The sequence below is a fragment of the Hippoglossus stenolepis genome, chromosome 12, assembly GCF_022539355.2.
Source record: "Hippoglossus stenolepis isolate QCI-W04-F060 chromosome 12, HSTE1.2, whole genome shotgun sequence".
Taxonomy (NCBI): domain Eukaryota; kingdom Metazoa; phylum Chordata; class Actinopteri; order Pleuronectiformes; family Pleuronectidae; genus Hippoglossus; species Hippoglossus stenolepis.
In genome coordinates, this window is record NC_061494.1 from 15234588 (window position 1) to 15255861 (window position 21274).

General features: G+C 43.4%; 1 protein-coding gene across 1 annotated transcript in view; it reads right to left on the reverse strand.

Annotated features, from left to right (window-relative positions):
- lrmda (leucine rich melanocyte differentiation associated) overlaps positions 1-21274 on the reverse strand; it is a 201039-nt gene that overhangs the window by 15391 nt on the left and 164374 nt on the right. The window contains exon 6 of the mRNA XM_035172075.2: positions 10173-10257. Within this exon, the coding sequence (XP_035027966.1) occupies positions 10173-10257 (85 nt within the window). The remainder of the gene's footprint in view (positions 1-10172; positions 10258-21274) is intronic.

The following is a 21274-nucleotide window of genomic DNA, read 5'->3' on the forward strand; positions in this document are numbered from 1 at the left end:
TGCGAAACTGAGTGTGTTTGGTTCAACTCGGACACTATTCATCCACTTGAATGGTGAATCTGCAGTAAATAGAAGCTCGGATCCATAGCGATGGAATCCTAGTGTATGGGATAATGGCCTTCTCCCTACAAGCAGCAAATCCAAACAAGGCTTTCACACAGCACAATTCAATGAATAATCTAAATGGCACTTAATGTGAGCTATGCTGATACTCTGACAATAGTTTGTGTTCAGACATCACAGCTTAGTGTCTCCCAATTGTATATTGATGCCGAGGCAGTTGACAATAAATCACTGGATTCGCCAGTGAGTGAGAAAACTGTTTAGACAATGGCCCAATAGAGCTTACCGTAATTGACAGATGGGTTCAGCTCTTTCCACCACAATAGCTTCGGAGCATTGAGGGTACCTGGGAATATGTGTGTCTATGTGAGTGTTATTTTCAGGACAGAGCGTGTTATAGAGTAACAGTGACCGCAGCCACGTGCACTGCACTCGTGTTATTATATTATCAAAATATGCCCACGTTATAATTATTTATTAACATCTACACTTATCTTGAAAAACAACTTCTGGCTAAAACCATAGATTTTATATAAAGATGGACGACATGACAAAAAAGAAGACAAAATGTAGTGATCGCCTCCTGGTGGCTAGCTGGAATATAAGTCAAAAATCCAGTCTCCTCCATGTTATCAAATGAAACATGGACCAAAGTAAAAAAGTCAAAGTACACGGCAGATGCATTTTACGTAGTTATTATCACACTGATGTATCTTTTTTTAATGTTTTTCTGGGTGAAACGTCATGATTGACAGCTGATACTGACTCCTGATTGGTCAGGCAGCTATATTGGTGGGACCTTGATACCGTGGCACCACTACACGATCATTGTGGACACATGAAGTCAACACATGGTGTTTTGGCTTCAAATTTGTACGGTGGGAGACACGATGTCCGTCTATATATAAAGTCTATGGCTCAACGATATGTCAAACACAGAATGCTTACAGATGTTATCAAGGCCTTCGAGAAATTTCTAGGTATTTCAGCACAACTATTTAAAAGAGTAAAGGTTACCTAGAAGGAACTATGAGTGCAGCCAGTAACATTAAGTTGTTAGAAACATCCATTACAGATGAATTCTTGATTTCTTGGATCAACGCAGACCCACAATCCTTGGCTGTACTTTCCTCTTCAATGATGGTAATGATACAATGACGGGAAAGTTTGGCTTTATCTCCAGAGACTGTTGGCTTGTTTACGAGCTGTCTGACTGCTTAACTGCTCATGATCTCTGTTCTGTTCCATTTAACAGAAATAACTTTGGGATGTTTTTACAAAAACACTAAATCAAATAACTTAAAAGCTTGTGTGTCACAATCTGACCCAGGATCAGAATTTCTTTATTCAGTTACGTCCTGTTATTTCTAAACAGATATTTTGTTTGGAAAATGTTCCAATGTAAAAGGCTACAGTAGTGTCTCTGTCTGAGATGTATGAAGTTTCTATACAAACACATTCATCTGCATGGTTGTCCCAGTGCGTCGTTGAGTCTTTTAACAGGATACTGGATTCTACTTTATGTTGCTGGGTAAATTATCACTATTGGTCCCTATTCTCACTGCATATTAGTGATTCTGTGGCATGTATAGCTTTGTTACGATCACGCCTGACAGAGAGCCTTAGTGATGTTGCACAGCTGTTAAGCCATGCAGCGCGTGTTGTCAGCCAGCATGATGAACTAGCCTCCGAGTGAAGTAGAGTCTAATTTGTTGGAGCCATTAACCAGGCTTGCATTAAGCCATGTTTTCATCTTGAATGATTACCGTGTGAGATCAGTTACTCTAGAATTATGATCTACAGTCGACTCAAAACACAATTTATTAAAAAAATGCTCTGATTAAGATGTATGATCTAACACAAAACACCAAGACAAGTATATTTAACATGCAGTGTATCTAATTCTGGTAAGTTGCTGCATCGCACAATCTAACAATACAAGATATTTGGAATAAAAATCCATGGCCATATACAATAATTACAAAGCTACGGGGACTTATTGTGGTCTCGTCCTGTCCCCTTTAGCATGACAAGTTGTCCAGCATCTGCCAGCATGTTCGTAGCTATTCATCAGAATGAAGGGTAGCAAGCCCCCTCACACAGACAGACTCTGCCTGCCCACCGAGCAATTTGTTTCAAGGGGTACTGACACAGAAGAAAACTGGTGGACCCAACATCCATCCTGCTGCAAAAATATCCAAAACCATCTGGCAGCAAAGTCCCATCCTAAATTACTATGATGGACTCCCACCTTAGGAGACCAGAAGGCTACAGGAATCCGCTCCAACTTCTGACTGAAAGTACAACTGAGAACACAGACCACATCTCAGTTGTCCCCGCACCGCAACTACAAATCACGGTGGGGGAATTAATAATAGTGTGGCTGCATTAGCAATACCAGACTTTCGGAGCGGATTCCAGCAGTAAGACCTATCCACTTTGGGTGATTTATGTTCTGCTACTTTTCTGAGAATGACCAGTGCAACTGGGAAGACGACCAAGGTCCCGAGCACTGGCGCTGTGTTTTTCCAAGTGGGCTGGGCCTGCTTGGCAGAAACAACGCATGTCCTTCTCTGACGGGCTGACCCATCAGGAGAAGCAGCCAACGGGTTACTTCAAAACGTATGTCTGTTTGTGCCGAGGCAAGCTTTAATGGGTGAGCCCAGTTTGTTTTGTATCGTAATTTCTAACAAAGGTTTGTCTGAAATGGTCACAGATGGTAAAGATTTAAGAAAAACACATATTTTCCTGCTGCTGAGAAAAGTGGTCCAGAGGAGTTCAGAAGTGTTGTAAGCTTTCAATATGCAAAATGTTAATTATATGACATTAGTTTGTACAATGACATAAACTTAATAACAGTCATTAAATGGATCATTTAAGCCAAAACAATGACAGCATACTTTTGACTCGACTACGACATTGAGGCAGAGCATCACAGAGGGAAATATTTACTTTTATACCAATAGTCAGAGGAGCAAAAATATCTCGGAATATGGTGCTTTTCTCCTTTAAGTTTTTTGCTGTATACATCTAACATCACTATAAGAACTCAAGACACTCGGGAGACTCTCGCAGCTACATCAAACGGCAAGGTAAAAACAATAGTGTCACTGACATTTCCCCAAACCCGGCACAAACAGAATTATTCACACAGTGTGAGAGGAGTGCCATCCGATAACGGAGAGATAATGGCACTTGGTGGAAGGCAGCTTTCTCAAAGCAGTTTCGAGGTGGCATGTCAGGGTTCGGCAGTTAAGCCTGTCACGGAAGTTGAGGAGGTTATCCTGGCATTTTAATCTAGCCTCTCTCTGAAGGAGAAAACGTAGAGGTGATTTCCAGGGCTAGTAATAACAAGGACGGGCCTGCCTCCAAAGATGAGCTCTCATCACTTTGGATGCGGATGGCGGTGCAGTGTTATGTGAAGGCGCGGTGAAGGATTGCAGGCCCAGTTTGCCTCGTCCCTTCTCCCCTCATCCATCTCCATAGGGCGGCTTTAATGGATATCCATGTTGCTGAGCCAATCCACTCCGGGGAAGAATAATATCACATCATCTGACTCAGATAAAGGAAATCGAGCCTGTCCCCGTATACAGGGAGTATATACCACTGTGATGTGATGTGATAAGCAGCAGGAGTTACCTCACTAGAGAGGTGGCAGGATTTAAACAAAAATGTGTCTTCGATAAATACATAATGGAACAGGTGGAAATTACTCCTCTTTTTTTGGTCTTGAATAGATCACACAATCCAGATACACAGGTTTAAGGACTCTAGAATGTGGACACCCGACCAGCCCTGGGTCCCGACGGGTCGAGCTGGGCTCAGACAAAAGTTTTGAAATGATATTCGGGCTTGATGAAAAAATTTGACTCGGGTGTGGACACAAGAAACTGAATACCCTTTTGGGTTTGGCTTAAACTCGATTAACTTTCTCCCGGTCTCGGTCGGGTTCAGACAGACAAGTTGCGAGCCGAGACGTTTTCTAATGCACTACACATGCAGCCACAGACAGCAAAATTATACTTGAAATTTTGTAATGTATTGATGTACACATTGTTAAGTGTGTCAGTTTTTGTTTTATAACTTTTTCATAAAGTTGACCTTTTTCTCTTTTTTTCAGAAAAGACAAATGACTGAGCACAGATTTGTGTGTTAAACTAATCCATGCTTATTCAGAGGGTAGGGAATCATCTAAAAGCATATTTCCAGCACAGTATTCCAGCAGAGAATATAATTTTATTTATTCTATACATTTTCTAAAATTTAAAAATAATTAATTACAAGAAAAGGTCCTGCGTTATTTATGCAAAAGTATACAATTTAATTTGTATACTTTTAATACAATTCTTAAAAAGTACATTATTTTAGTGAATATACCACAATGCAGAACTTTATATCCTAGAAAAAAATTTCGGAGAAGTTCCTGTAGGAAAGTGTGTGTGTTAATGCAAACAAATATGAGACCATCTTTTTTTGGGGTTGAAATTTTTGTGGCTGCATCGTGATTTACAAAGAGAGTAACGGAGACGGCAGCAAGACACAGTCATTAGAAACCGATCTCAGACACTTCATCAGCTCGCAAACTGGCAAACACGGCAACGATATAAAACCTTCATGCGGTGACAAGCGCTTGGGAAATGTTTTTATGAACTCAGCACCCGGGAAGAAAGCCACGTCTTGACTTTGTCAATTCACCTCGTAGAGTTTGGTGCAGGGGCTCACTCAACACAAGCTCATGGCGCTCGGCTGGCAGGGGGATCTGTATATATCATTCTCGGTGACAATATTTCATCGTGTGTCAGTTCTCCATGTTGAACGCACGCATTGCCTATTGTTCTGTTTAGTGTAAGTTCACAGAGAGCGGCTCTGCAAAGGGCGCCCTGGACGCGGAGGAGGAAAAGCTTACACTCTGCTCTTTCCATATGCCTCATATTAGTTGCGTTGGCGGCCAGCGCGGGCCTTTGTGTTTAAGAGTGATGTTTATCAGGGGACAGATCCTGCTGGTATAAGCATTACGAGGCTGAGTGAAATGTCTTGCAGAGCACGTACATGTGTGCGATGGGAAATGTCAAAGGTGCTCTGTCTTTTCTCACTGGGCTCCGGAGAGGACGGTTCCCTGCTCGGGGGAACATGCCAAGGCGGTTCAGAGCAGAATGGGAAGATTATCAGGGAGAAAGATGAGAGTTTTTATTCTAACTACAGACTGACATCAAACAGAGCCGAGGTATCACTCAAGATAAGCACGGAAATCAGCGCAGGAGCAAAGAAACAGATGTCTGAGGTAATGTAGCAATTTATTCGCCATTAAAAAGAATCTGTAACTTCTAGCATGTGTTCACTTGAAATAACAGGACTTCGTGAACATGTTAATATTCATGTTCAGCATCTGAGCCACGCAGTCATAAATAATATAATCAGCTACAGTTATTATACAGGCAACAATAAACAGACATTGGGGAACTGTATATCTGTTTCTGCGCATTAACATTTTTAAAGCCGTCAAACTCACTTTTACTTTTACTGAGTGCGCTGTGCAAAGAACATTAAGTCATCAGTCAAACCAACAACCTTTCCCTTCATAATGACAACAGCTAAGTTTCAACACTTGCAGTTTAGTCATCCATTAGTCATGTATCCCATCCAGATGTCTGGCGGAGGAGAGGAGGGGCGGAGGAGATAGCAGCAGGTGTAGATCTCTTTGAGCCCAGCTGAGCTCTAAAAGGCAGTGCTTAGCACCCACAGCTCCGTCATCTGGCCTCTCCCCTGTCTCCACCAGCCTCTCGACAGCCCATTCCTCATCATTTACCCCTTTTTGGCAAAGCCCAGAGCCCTTCTAATGGGCTGCTCTGAATGCTTCCAGATGTTTGTTTATTTGTTGTGCAGCAACTGTAAAACAGTTTACTCTTAGTCTGGATCCGTTCCCGTTGCTCAATTTTAGGGGGCCGGGGGAGCTGGAGGGGGGGAGGGGGGCAGTGCAGCAGGAGTTGCGGTGCAGATCACCCCGACATATAATGAAAGAGAACCGCCAAACAAATGTGAGGCGCCCCATGGGTGTCGTCAAGAAGGAGGTTTTTTTTTGCTTTGAAGACCGCTTTCCTCCAGGGATTTTAATAACAGTTGTGCACCATTTAAGATACATACATACAAAGTAGCTGGAAGCAGGCCCAGAACAACAACATTAAAAAGGCCCAGGGCTCACACTGCAAGGCAGATTTCAGGCATTCTTCCTCGTCTGTTTACTCTGCTTGTACAAAGATATCCCTTTCATTTACGGCTGTCACGGCTGAGGGATGGCCTACTCAAATTTAATCTGATACCTGTTACTAGTGCCTGGCATATTTATTGAAATATACAGAGGAAATGAAAGGTGTTTCATTAAAATCTCTGTGCACATGGATATATCAATCAAGTCTGAAGCATCTTCTTTCCCCCCCCCCCCATTTCGTCTGAACTACAGTTATAATTAGATCTATGAAATAAACTTGTGAATCTTACTTCAAAATGTGTCATCCTAGGGAAAGTGACAAGCTGGTAATAAATAACCCAGCGAGCTGCTATATGCATGCTGGAATTATAAGTCGTTATGCTCAGGTACAAGGAGAAGTCAGTGGCTGTGGCTCAGTGGTGTGATATAGGCCTCGTCTTTATGGAGACACTCAGTACTTTAGGCCGGGACTCCATTTTGGACTGTTAGATTTAGAGTTGAGTTGACAGTTGGACCAGCACTGAGAGTTAGAGCCAAGGTGACAGTAGTGGAGGATCCTCAGGCCCCTCTGCCAGACTATATACTCCACTCCACTCTGTGTCACGCCTTCACCAAGACACACTGCAGCCCCCAACACCCTCCTTCACTAGCCCTCTCTTATTTTTAAGTCTCATCTTCTTTCACTGGCTAATGCTACTCTTCTCCCTCCCTCCTTCATCTCCCCCTTCTTGTTCCATCCATCTATCCGTTGTCAGATCTGGGCTATGGTATCTTGATTTAGATTTCACTACAACACAACAGCACACGTCTCTCCCTCCTCTCCCTCCTGCTCTTGTTTGCTCTGTCTCCTCCAGGTCGACTCCTCCACCAGCCAAGACAAGAAGCTTATCCTGGAGTTCTGTCCTTGGTTTCCACCCTTCTCTCCCTGGGCAGTAAACTGCCAGCACTGGCCTCCTATGGGAGCTCCTCGCTGCTGTAATTACCTCTGGCACCCAGGCTCTGGGGCTTGCACACAGGTGACATGTTGGAGAGGGTTGCTACACAGGGCTGAGGGGAGGGAAGGGAGGTTCTTTCTGTGCAGCAGACAGTTGCTGATCTGGCTGCTACTGCAGGAGTCGCAGGATGAAACTACAGAGCCTTTCTTGAAACCGCATTCAAAAAGGCCACTTCATTAAAACAACTGTTACAATCACATATTATATAATCTTCACTCAAGCCCTGTTTTTACTGGTCAAAAAACCCACTAACACCCACAAACATATGGCTTATGTCTGCAATGGGAATAGATACAATCAACATTTACTCCATGGTCACAGAAATGGGGTTTAATCAGCTCCGGCCCCTATTGGCAGTGATGGAAACGGGTCAATAAGATGAGAGAGAGCACCAGTTTTCAGTGTGTTTGTGATGGATGGATAGAAAAAAATTTAAAAAAAACACAAAGGGAAACGTATCATTTTTAGCAAGTTTAGCTGCATTTAAAAAACCTGTGTGCACTAATTGTGTAAAATAGGTATTAGAAGCCATTCCACTGCTTACTAAGGGTGTACTGCTTTACAATAATCTAATTCTATATTATGTGAAATGTCATATTTCAGTACCGTTACAAACAAGGAACTTTGTTGCTCCCGGTTTCTCCTTTAACGCAAAACAATAGCTGCACTTTACAGAAGAGAAAGAAACGAGCCGTTGTGAAAACAGGATTTACAGCTTCACCAACGCGCCTCACTTTTACAGCAGATGTCGAAGAAAACGTGTTGCGAATTGTTTAAATTCACCGTGCACATTGAAAACCAGAGTGTTGCATTGAACTCCACGAAATGGTGCATCGCATTGTTCCACCCGTATTGTTCATATCCTGAATTTAACCCGGCAAACAATCAGTTGCTTGGAATTACTGTCTGAAAAACGTGTTTGTTGTAGCACCGCTGTGCCACAGCTTTGTTCTCTGTGAACGAGGAGGCACTGTGACCATCTCCCACACACACAGAAAACTCAAGTATGTTTAAGAAGTGTAAATAAAGGACAATAAAAACAAAGGGTGTGGGTAAGGGATGGAGGCGGGGACATGAAGAGGATGTGAAGGGCAAAGATGAGGGCTGTGTTATCTAAGAGTGCAGCGTTGCTTCATAAAAATAACAAATGGAGACTGTCACTGCTGCTCAGATCTGAGAGGAATGGGAAAATATTTCATGTGTCAGATCCCCTCACTTTAAAATGGACTGTTCTTAGCCAGGTCGGATTTTGACAAAGCACAGAGCTCCTCCATGTCCTTAAATCCGGCGAGAGCTGCCACCGGCCAGGCTTGCGTGACACAGATCTGTCCTTGGCGTTATAAACTGAGGCAACACTACTGGATACGCTAACTGGTGAGCAGGTGTACTACAGCAGTGGTGGTCAACACCATCATACCAAAGTGTTTTTGCACTGTGAAGACATGTGATAAATGGCTCAAGCATAAACAAATATCAGTGGGGATGGTGATTCAGGACCATGAGAAAAGTGGGACTTATTCGGTTTTCAGACATGAACTCAGTTTCACAAAAATTGATTCCATATTTTTTTTTTTACAGAGTTTGCCTTTTCCATATAGAGAAAGCTGCAGGAGATTGTCCAGGTCGGACGCGCTCACATGTAGGAGGCAGGACATAACGAGTCAATTCTGCTGAAATCACATGTTTTTGTTGCCGGCACGTTTCACCAAAGCTCTCGTTGTCTTTCCAAGTTGACATCTTCGGCGGCGCCTTCTACGTGTGTGACACCTGAGATATTTGTATTCTTTATTTTTCACCACTGCGTCCATCACATTTTAGAAATGTCATCAACACGCCCACTCTTCCTGCCGTATTCTCTCACGGCTTCACTAGGACATTTTCAGGCATTTTACATGGGCGCTGGCAGGAAAAGTACCTGAAAATGTTCATAGCAAATGACTAGGACTTTTACGTTCTCATACACAGCTTCTCCGCAAAATTTCAGGAAAATGTCCCGAGTTCAGTGCATGTCTGAAAGCAGCTTTACTGTGAAAAGCCTGACTCCAACTGTCAATACATGGTTTCAGGCTGTGTTGTATTATACAAGCCAGACAGTAAAGCTAACTTAAGGGCCAAGTTACACTTTAACCAGACATTCAAGATCTTAAAACAAAGTTGATGTATCAAGCAATTTAAAATAGATCAGATCCTGCTTAATAATAGATACAATTCCTAATATGTCAAATTAGGTGAGCTGTTTTGTGTGTGTGTGTGAAATAATCTTTGTTATTTTAAATTCCAATATTACATTTTTATAATAATATAATATTTTGGAAGTCCAAGGACATAAAAGTAATATAAAATGGAGCGGCAGATAGTTTAATTAAAATCTCAGCTGAGAATCTTCAACAAATGCAGCAGGGGGGGGGGGGGCCTTCACAGTTAATTCAGAACACTGTATATTTTTAATGAACGTGATGAATTCCTCCTTGAGTGCAGTGTTTGATGTTGAGAAGTTGCAGCACAATTACATCAACTCGCTGCACTGGGTCAATATGGGGCCTAATCAATGTCTCGTATCAACAGATCAAGGATGCCTCATCATGTATATGAACCGTGTGCTCCCACGCATACATTCAGATCAGAGTTAACCTAGATTACTGAGATTTATTCTCACTATCAACACATCACACAGAGGGGATGAGATCAGTGAGAATAGATAACACAACTTCGACTCAGGCTCCAGTTCAATAAATTCCCACTCTCCGCAGATGTTTGGGTTATGACTTGAATTTGCATAATCCATGGGCCTATACGATTATATATTTTTTTCCTGCTTGTTTATTTTGAAGAATATCTGTACAGATGTGTGCACAACCCACCTGAATGAAAAGGTTATGCGTTTCCGAAGGCCTTTGTGTTTTCCTTACCTTTGTGGTTCTTGGCGTCTCTGGACCCTCGGGGCAGAGGAGTGTAGGACGATGGGTGACTCTCAGATCTAGAGTCATTAGGCAGCTATAAGAGAAAGGAGACATACAAATGGAATGAATGTTTCAAGAGGGGAGGGAAAAAAGGTTTGACAAATTTCAAAATATCATAATATATATATATAAATATCACTGTTCATGCTGACTGTGAGTGCCATAAATCCTTCGGGAGCGACGCAGGATCTGTTGGAAACGCTGCTCCTGTTTTATGGCATAATGTGGCAGGTCATGTTTTATTACTTATCACGTGTCACTCCCGGCATTGATGTTCTGATCTACTACCTGGTTAGGGAGGGGAGGTCTTAACCTTCACTCAGCCATGACCTCCTGCAGCGGTCAACTAGGGGGTAGACGTCACTCACTCCTCACAGAACAAACATAGCGCGGCCATGTGAAGGGATAGTCCCATGCCAAGAAATGACCTCTCTCCAGTGGAAATACAAATTGCATTTTAATCACTAATCCCTATTTCATTGGTTCGCCCATTTATTGTCACATTATTGAAACACGAGACACGTATGTGCAGAGATTCTTGACTGTGCAACCTGCAGAGCCGCTGTTTGTGAGCAAAGTCAGAGGTTCAGGTTAAACAAACAAAACAAAGAGACAAAGAGAAAACAGGCGTGAATCGGCAGAGCACGCTCCCAAAGAGGTCAAGAGTTTCTTGGGTTGTTGTTCTTCCGTGCACTTTCAAGGTCCAGAACATTCTCTTCCTTCCCGTAGCCTTTTAGCTAGCGGAGCAGGCAGTTTATCATGACACAGCGATATCTGATGCCTTTGCAGAAATACTTTCCTTTCCTGCAGGAAGGAATTCACTGGGCCTTTAATCATGGCAAGAAACTCAACTGACATATACATATTAGAGACGGTTTGGAGCTGCATTTTTCCCACTTTTATTGTTGTTCCTCTACATGCCCATGCATAACCTTGAGAAATCGAGTGGCCTGCGCCGTTAAATGGAACCATATTCTTCATGGGGCAAAGAGAGCACAGTGAATTGGAAATGATCACATAATATGCTCTCAGATAGAATCTCTAAAAGGCATTAAGGGCTGGCCAGCATGTGTCTCGTATTACGCCGCATGAGAAAAATGGCGAAAGGAGCCTATTCTGAGAACTCACTGTGTACATGCTGGAGGATCATGCTTTTGAGAGAAACGGCTTGGAATAGAAATATTGTTTTGACAGCAGACCTGCTGCTCTCAGCCTCTGGAGCGGCTGAAACCTGTTACAAATATCACAGATCACTCGCTGCTTGCGAGCTGCACTCGTATGGAATATGTAATACAAGAAGTAAAACAACCTAAAATAAGAACATACTGTTCTCAGGAAAAGAAACTGCCACCTCCCATTTTAGGAAAAACAATCAGGTTCATACCTGTAAAGTTATTTTTTTACTGCAGCACCTGCAAAATGGACACTGAACCACAAATATCACCAACCATCCTATTTACATTGAATCATCCTATCTGCAAAAAAACCTCTCTGTATACCACTGAAGCTTAACTGAACTCCGGATATTCTACTGAAATTATCCTGAGGGGATTTAAGTGATAAACCCAAAGGTCCATGACACTTACTCCCAATATTCTCTAAAGCTGTTCCTACCAACCCCATAGTAAAAACTGGAGAATGTCCGAGTGAGCCCAAGATGTTGTCCGGAGGATTCACCGTGAGCAACTGATGATGTTTCTAACATGTGACAGAGGCAAAATTGAAAAAAACTAAGCGAGATGACAAATATTTCTAGATTCAAGAGGGAGTTTTTCCTGTTGTTGAGCTCACATCTGACACAACTTCATATCTAAAAGGTAGAGTCAAGATAATCGTCCGGACATTTTCCAGAGTGAAAAGGGCTTATTTTCCATTTTTCCATTTGCTTTTGAGGCTATAATTGATATTGGTTTTAACAATGAACACAAAAATTGTCGGTCAATGACAATTATGAGCTGACGGAGCCAGCCAGGCATTGAGAAAGTAGTTGTGAAACCTCCTCTATTTGCTCTAGCTCCACGCTCCTCTGAGCCACCGCCGAGTTGCGCCCCTGCTTGCCTCATTTCCTGATCTGCCTGAAAGATCACAAGCCTGGGCCTCTTCAAGCATGCTTGGCCCCAAAAGGCCCCTTCTAATCCTGCTGCTTGTCCACAATTAATCTTCCTAGTTGCCACATTATTAACAGCACCACCCACAGACCGTGTTAGAAGTGTCCTGGAGGAAAAGGGAGAGGGAGGACTGCTGGGGTTAGCTTTATCCCAGATAGAGCCCGGGCTTGGTCCCATGGGACGTCATTCACCTTCGCTTTCAGTCCCACCACCCACCCGGTCCCTGTGTGATGCATGATATGACCACTTCACCTCCTCTGTATCATGCCCGCTGATCAAACACCCGGCCCATTCACCATCTGGGGTTGTCACACAGCACGAGCATTTTACCCCACCCACAGAACATCAATCAGCTGGCTCCCCGTGTCCTGATCCTCCCCTTTTTTTTCCCCTTCACATCTGCACTCTTTCACTTTAGCCAATGACCCGTCCAGAGGGAAGAGACAGCAGCAATGCTTGTGGGAAGAAAGCATGTGGAACAAATAAAGGAGAGCGTTAGGATTATCTCTTGCTTTCAGAGGACCGATGGAATGGCGACTTTTTTTATTCTAATGTTTTACAGAGGAGACTGAGATCTGTGAGCCAAGTCCTCCCTTTAAAACCCCCGGTGCATGTGCGTCAGACATATGTGATGAGTCCGTGTTGTGAATTATTAGAATAGTAATAGAAATATAAAGAATTTACTCATTTCTCACATTCACTGCAGAAAACAGGAGCTTTACATGTGCAGATGGCAGTGCACAAATTTCAGCGCTCAAACATCTAGAACAAATAAAAACCTTAAAGTTATCATCTTGTAGTGTTGTTATATCTCCTTTAAAGACAAGTCTGTGTTTGCCTCTGCGTCCTCTCTCTCTGTGTCCCTCTCTTGTTTTCTCCAGTCGTACCTACACTGAACAGAGGGAGGTGCTACTGTGTCATCTATTTAAGATGCTCCTGGACCCCCTGTTTCCGCCCTCCTCCTACCCCCCCCCCACCTCTTTCAGCTTCTCTCTGCTGTCCAGATTAGTCTGCTCATCAAGCTGAGCATTGTTTTAATTTGCTGGGCCCGGGGCATATGCTGAGTGTTCACATCATTATTGTCTCTGTGCAGTGTGAGTTATCGCCGCAGCTTATGATAATGCAGCACAAATTTACAGGCTACGGAGCGATCCTGTGATCACACAGGGTGGACAGAGGGAAGTGGAAAGAGAAAGAGAGAGGAACGGGGGGGAAAAAAGAAAAGAAGTGTGTGTGTGTGTGTGTCTGTGTGTGTGAGAGGGAGTGATAGAAAAATGGGAGGTGGCAGAGAGAGGAAGCTCAGTTGGATGTCATTATGAAAGATGATTCCCGTACAGGATCATACATCACACAGGCGCTGTCTGTCTTCTCCTTCTCTGTGTTGTTATGCGAGTAAATGCTGATAAACCCAGAGGCAATAGTGATTATTAGTTCCAACATATCGCCAATTCGAGGGGGGGGAAGCAGGAAGAGAGAGGCAGGGGAGGGATGAAAAGACGAAGAAAAGCAAAACACTGAGAGAGCCACATGGAGCACATGCCCACCTCCACAGTGGGGTTCCTGAAAATGTGAGATACCAAAAAGCGAGTCGAGGAAGGTTGACGCATATCTACGTGTTGTTGTTTTTTCAGATGCAGCTGCAACAAAGTTTACCAAGTTTTTGCCAAGCCGGGCTGTAGCTTGGTGGTTTTTATATTAAACTACGGCGCAGCAACTGATCTGCAAAGATTTCCCCGGAATTATGATGTGATTATGATGTTGGGAGCCAAAGTATACAAAATGTTTTGGACTTTGCCGTGCGCACACTGCAGCGCGGGCCCTGAGGTCTGACCCCTGCCAGCTCATCCTGACACAGCTGGTTCCTGCCTCGCCTCACCTCAACTCCCTCCTTAAGACTGACCAGCAATACAATCTAATTACAGCCGCGCTACAGAGGGAGACCAGTGTAAACACCAGCCCTTTTTATCTCCTTATACATCTGGACATGTAGACAAAGTGCTAAAAGGAAATAAATGTGGCCTGACAGCCACATCAAAGAGTTCAGCCAGAGGCTTACTGCTACTTAGGGCACAGGAATGTTGTTGCTAAGCATCAGCCCGCAACCTATCAGGGTGCAAAGAGGGTCCTGTCCTGCCTCGGAGAGGGGAGAAGGGGGGAAGAGAGAAACGAAGAGGAGAGGAGAGGAGGAGGAGGAGGGCTGACATTGAGGGGAAGCTAGGGACTCAAGGAGATTTTTGTAGCTTAAAGCAATTGTTGGAAGAAACAAGCCTTCTGTTTTGTTTTCTCTTGACACCATTTCTGCTTTTTTGTGCTCGCAAAAGACATGTATAAAAATGTCTTTTGATATGTTTTCTCTTTGGGTCTATATCAAAATATTTCTTTTGTGTCTGTGCATGGAACTTTTTTTTTCATGTCTTGTCTCTGTAAACTGGTGCTGCTTTCTGATCATGTTAGAGATCAGAGGAGACACAACTTGTGAACTTATTTGAGTCAACACTTAATGCTGGCATGACACGTTTATCTCTTCACTAGATGGAATATTTTATGATTCATGTCTCGCGCTTCTGAAGTTCCGAGAGTTGCGAACAACAGCAGCACTTTAAGAAATAAACAATGGAGAAGAAAACAACAAATAAGCAGTACAAGCTTGCGGCGCCTTACGACATGTAATGGCAGCGATGAAACAAGAAATGCTCTGATTCATTTAATCCAACTGTAATTTATATGTACACACACGACTTTTGTGTTTTCAAAGAGACGCCTAATATGACGCATTGTACACAAAATTCTATATTTGTAAATTACTACATATGTTGAAATCGACATAATTTCAAAAATGAAATCGTTTAAATGCTTAGCAACAATCACAACTGGTGCAGTAAAAATGTACAACAGTGGTATACAAAATAAAAAATCTATTTTCTATACCTGAATTGAATGATTGTGTTTAAAGGAGCAGAAAGAAATACAATTTTGTGTTTTTAAATTGCTATGAAAAGTATGAATTCTCCTTTCTTATGGCGGTGGGGAGAGTGTTTGATGTAACGGTCCCTACACTTGTGGGTAGTGCAGCAGTCTTTTGCTCAGCAGGAAGACTGCTGAGCGTGTGTTTAATGATTTACCAGTTCTACTCCAATGAACTTGCTCAGAGTAAATGTATCATATGATCACTGATCACAAGAGCAACCGTTCTGATGTTTAGCTCGGGGTAGTTGGGGGGGGGTTGCGCACGGAGCGGGTAACAGTGAAGCGCTGCTGTTTTGTGTATGGTTAAGCGTCAGACAGGCAAAGGTTGAGTGCTGCCGGACGTTAATCATCCATGGCGATGACTCATAGATGGTAATAAGGCTGTGTTTGTTTTTGGGTTGAAATTCTAAAAAACCCGGCCGACCTTTTCTTTGCGAGTCTTGCAGAGTAAGTGTAGGTGAGTCAAAGCAGAAATGTAAACCTACATTACAGGTGCGCGGTACAATTAGCTCCAGGCTATTTCCTATTTTTGGTCTAGTATGACCTTTCCATGCGTACAGGTTCCAAATACTGGAAAGGAATTCTCTGAATGTCATACATCTTGGGTAAAACTATGATTAAATGTCTTATTCGAATTTCACACAAAACATAAGTGATTCTTTTGTAAGTTTTCAAAAATGCAGGCAATTTCTTTTATTTCTAAAACAGGAGAATAAGGTCTGAATGTTGCGATCTACTTGTGACAAAAATCTGTTTTTGTGTGTTTGTTCTTATTAACTGGTGTGAAAAGAAATATTTTTTATCTTCCCCTGTTTAACCCAAACTACACAAACACACACACAGAACCACAGCACCTCAGGAGTGTGACATATCATGAGGTTTTCTGTTCCGAGTAAGGGCTGTAACTAACGTCAGTGCTGTTTTCTAGACTGTAGGATGTTTAATAATTGAAGACTCTGAGAGCGGGCCTGTCACACCGGCTTGTCTAGAATGTTTCCTATGCAATTAGATGCCGAGAGACATTTGAAGAGGACCCAGAAAAGGAGCCACAAAAAGTGACATGTGAACTTAAAGGAAATTAGCTCTTCACACGAGTGAAATGTGAAGGTTACTTAGCAATGCTTAACTCACACTGCGGCTGTGTGAAGTGTGTGTTTGACTCAGCCTCGCTATGAAGACTGCGATTTTCTTTACTTTGAGCCGCCTTCAGTCAGTTAGATCACAGAGGGAATGAAAACTAATTTTGACTCAAGGCATACGGAAGCAAAAAAAAAATAAGGAGGGAGAGGAAAAAAAGAAAACCTGAGATGTGTCGAAATAATGAGTTCTCTTGATGTTTTCTGGGATGATATGGGATGATGCAGACAGATGCACAACTCACATCTTTACCCGAGGAGACACACACACACACACACACGGAACATTTAAACCACAACTTCAAAACACACACATTTGCATCTGTTCATGTTATAAAGTGCACATATATGCCCTCATCTTATTTGAATGCATGAAACACTAATGCTCATGTACTTCCATGTTACACTCGTGCACAAACACAAACTGATAGTTGATTAGTCGAGATGCAGCCTCACATATCTAAACATATAACTCTGACTTTACCTCAATGCAAAATAAACAGAAGTATTAACCAAAAATACTTGTATTTATCGATTGGTGTTTTTGCAGCTATTCGTTTTAGCAGTTTTAATACTTATGTGTATACCCTTGTTATTATGATTGTTGAACTTTTGAACTGCGTATTTAAAAAAATTCCAAACATGATGATGGTAATTAGACTACTGAAAATTGGATTTCTCATGATTTCCAATTGAAAATATTACATGACAACCAGTAAATACAGATGATAAATACGCTCCCTATCCGTCTCCACTCTCCGCCAATCCCTGACAGCCTTTCGCAAGACATCCGCCCCCCCGCCCCCCATCCACATCTCACATGAGCTCCATGTCGCCATGATAACACTGTCGTATTCCACACCTATCATAAGTCACAGGCAAATGACCCAGATCCTCCGTAGCGAGACAGAACCCTCTGCGGGCCTGTAAGCTGTATCATTACACCATGTCATCTTTATGGCACGGAGCAAAGCCCGGCTCTCTAATTACATTCTGCCTACTTCATTTAGCCAGACAGGGACAGAGCAGCAGGCAAACAATGCATTAAAAATGAAGCGCTCTCCCCTGCTCTATGGCTGCCCGTGTTGTTCAGCTGGTGGCTGTCGTTGTCCCCCTGGTTGTTGTTGTTGTTGTGTCTCTATAACCTGTGGAGGAAAGATAGCAGAGGGCCCGCGCCATGCCACGCCCTCCTCCTCTCTCCTCCTTGACTTCTCCACCTCCTCCCCTCTTCTTCAACCCGTCCCTCAGAAGGACTTATGAAGGTGAGTGGCTGTGTGACAGGCCGGGAATAAAAAAGACAAACCAGGGATAAAAATTAAATAAAAAGTAGCTGTCTGAAACAGTAATTGCACTTCTTTGCTGAGCATGCTTTCAGATATATAAACCTGATTTACTGTCGGCGTTGCTGCCACAAATCAGAGGGCCCTCTGAGAAACACTCGTGCTATGAAATTGTTTAATCTCATCAAGTTCTGCTTTCACAGCAGGCCATAAATCACATGGTCTTTGTTATCATAGACCTCCATGAGCGCCTCTGAGGCAGGCAATGGATCGTGGGTATATATAATCTTGACTGTGCAAACAGCAGGGTCTGAGCAGCCTGAAATACTTTCATATTAGCCGCGGTGCAGCTGGCGGAACACAAGCGCCCTGATGGATATCTCATTTCCTGCACTCTGCATCTATTTCGAGCAAATTATTACTGCATAAATTTCTTGTCAACAGAAACGGCCAATTAATTAAGTTAAAAATGCACTCGTGATCACATTTACACACCAAACAGGAGAGCGGGGCAATTTTCCACTAAGTGAATTTACCGCAGGGGTCACTGTAATGAATGATTTTAAACTTTGTCATAAAGTCGCAGACAGGCCAATATCTACACAGGAGCTGCGGCGCGGCCTAACCCGCGTCATATTTGCATAAAGAATATTTATGTGAAAATGCTAGAGGACGACAGCCGGGGCGAGGAAATAAAGTTTACAACTACAAAACAAAATGTACGCCAACCTCTGCCCCGCCAGTATTTCATCACAGACACGCACGGTGGATTGGATGGAGATCATGGAAGCACCTTTGCCATTTAAGATACAAAATATACACATTTAACAGAGCTCGCAATCTGAATGAATTATTCATAATGTATGAGGTTGGGTGTTTGGGGGGTGGGGGTGGGAGGGTGGTTGGTGGATGTTTATTCAGCTTGGGCCGTTTATCAGACGATGAGGATCCCACGGCCGGGATGAGCTCGTAGATTTATCTGTGTTTGGGCTCCAAAGAAGATAAATCAAGGGGTGTAATCACGCTGCGAGTGGCCCAGCTGTGACCCCGTCCTGAACTAATGACACAGGGATATCTAAGCCCCTCTTCCTGTTCCTGGGTTAGGCCCTTAGGTCCGTCCCCCCTGTCAGACAAGGAGCTGAAGAAGGACGCGGCTGCACAGAGGAGCCAAGGCCCTCCACGTCCTGTTTACACGGCACCAACAAGCGCGGCTGTTCGCCCCTCCACTAAAAATACCCGGGTGGAACAAAGCTAACGGCAGAAGGCTACTGTACAACAATGTTTGCTCAAACAATAGCAATGAGTATCGATTGCAAGTACACACACGGCGAGTTCGCAAGCTGCTGCTCACGAGAGTCGGTGTAAAAGACACCGCTGTTTGGACGAGGACGTCTCCTGTTCCCTCGCGGAGCAAAGGCTTTCTCCTGGACCGAGCCCACTCTGATTTATCATGTCTTCTGCTAGCAGGCTGTCCGCTGATTAAGCCAGTGGAACTTTGTTTCACTCTCCTCTCTCTTTAATCTGTCTCTCAGCAAGATAAATTAGCCAGTGCCATGCTCCTTCCCTCTTTACCTCCCTCCCTCCGTCTCTTCCTCTCCCTCTCTGCTTTTCTCTCTGTTTATCTTCTCTGTCTGTCACACATTGAGAAGAGAGCAGACACATCTGCTCCTACGCTGCTGCAGCAGGAGATAGGGCTGGGCTGCGTCCCCGGTCAGATTTGGCTAAGAGTGTCTGCGACTGAGAACGAGAGAATGAGTGTGTTTTTCCTCTCCCTGTCTCTCCTTGACAACATTCTGTCAAACAGTCTCCATCTCCTTGGCCGGGTTTATGCTCTTTGTTGTTGGCTAATAAATCAGCGAGTATTTATGATCCGCAATCCCTATTCTTAGTCTTTTAATGGCGACACGTTTGTGGGTGAATTAAAGCCGGGTTTTATTCACTAGGCTGTGGGCCAGAGCGAGGCCCGGGTGCCTCTGCCTGTGAATGTTTTCCCTTCTCCACTCTTGCCCGGTGGTAAATCACACTCATTGTCAGGCGGTGCTAAGTTAGTGTGCGTCATTGGGGAGAGCAGGAAGCACTGGGCATAATTCTGTCTATCAGTTTAATTTATTGTATTGGTAGCTTTGTAATCTCCGCCCCATAAATTATGGGGCTGACAGACAAGAATTTAGTTTTAAGGGCAGTGTTCGTCAGGATTTTGGCCAGGCCTTATTTTTCTGCTCTCATACCAAGCCATGAAAGAAAAAATTAAAACCTCTCTGTGAAACTGTGTTTGCTTCCAATGATTTTTCCCCCAGTTAGAACCCACACACAGTATTTTTGTCAGGTTATCATTTACATGAAAGATTATGAAGAGTTCTTGTTCGAAAAAAAGTAAAAAAAAAAGAGGGAAACAGACAGAGAGACAAAGAAGAGGGAGTTCGAGGACATGACCTCGCTCTGGCATTTTATTCCAGGTGAAATGTGTGGGCCTAATACAAGGGCACTGCTGCAGCATCTGCTTTGCAGATAGTGAACTTGGCTGCCTCTCCGTGCCTGTGGATATAAATCAGACGAGGCATCTCAATGCTAAGGCCTGACTTCTAGAGGCCAACAAATCTTTAACATGAGATTAAGGCCTCAGCGGAGTCATCTATCTCTGGGTGATGGAGGAAAATATCAGAGGACTCAATGGGCAATGTGGTTTCACTAAGAAAGGATGGATATGTGCTAGAAAGCGTGTCGTGAGCAAGGGTCTAACAATTCACTGTTCACATCATACACTGTATGATGACTTTCCATATCAAAAACTATTACCTAATTATTGTGGAAATGCAATTAAAATACATTAAATTACAACAACACTGAGCAATACTATAACCCCCTTCTGTTTCCTACAGTAAGAGAGCAACAAAAAAACTGAACTCATAAGACGCGTTATGGGTATTTTCATTTAATTGTAGTAAATGTAAATGGTGTCAGCTGCTATGTGTCGACAACAAAGAGAGCAGACCAAAGCAAAGCTGCCAATTACCCTATAAAACATGCATATCTTCCAAAGCATGGGCCTCCTTTGTGGGTTTAACCTACCAAAGGCAACGGGCGGTTTACAAGATGCTCGCTCAGTGGATACAATTGTGCGACGCATAAAAGAGAACACAGGCGGTGAAGACCAAACAATGAACCATATCTCCCCGTAGCCTTTTTTCAACGTGCTGCATTTACATATCAAGCCACCGTCCCGATATGTAAACACATTCCATCAGATGCCGCCCATCGTAGCCAATGAGAGCCCCTCGTTCGCCCTATAGCTCGAACACACGGCGCAGCATTAGACAAAGGGAGAGAGGCCTGAAAGAGACGTCTCATGTCATCACCCATGAGAGATAATGGAATTGTTAAACACCCTTTATCACAGACACTCTCACGGCATCTTGCTCTCTTTTTCACTCATTCTTTGTCTCTGTGCTCTTAAAGTCTCTCTAGCCGTCTCTCACACACACACACAAACACACACAAACACAAACTGCACTCACACACACACACAAGCTGCACACGGGCAAAAAAAATTCCAGCACACT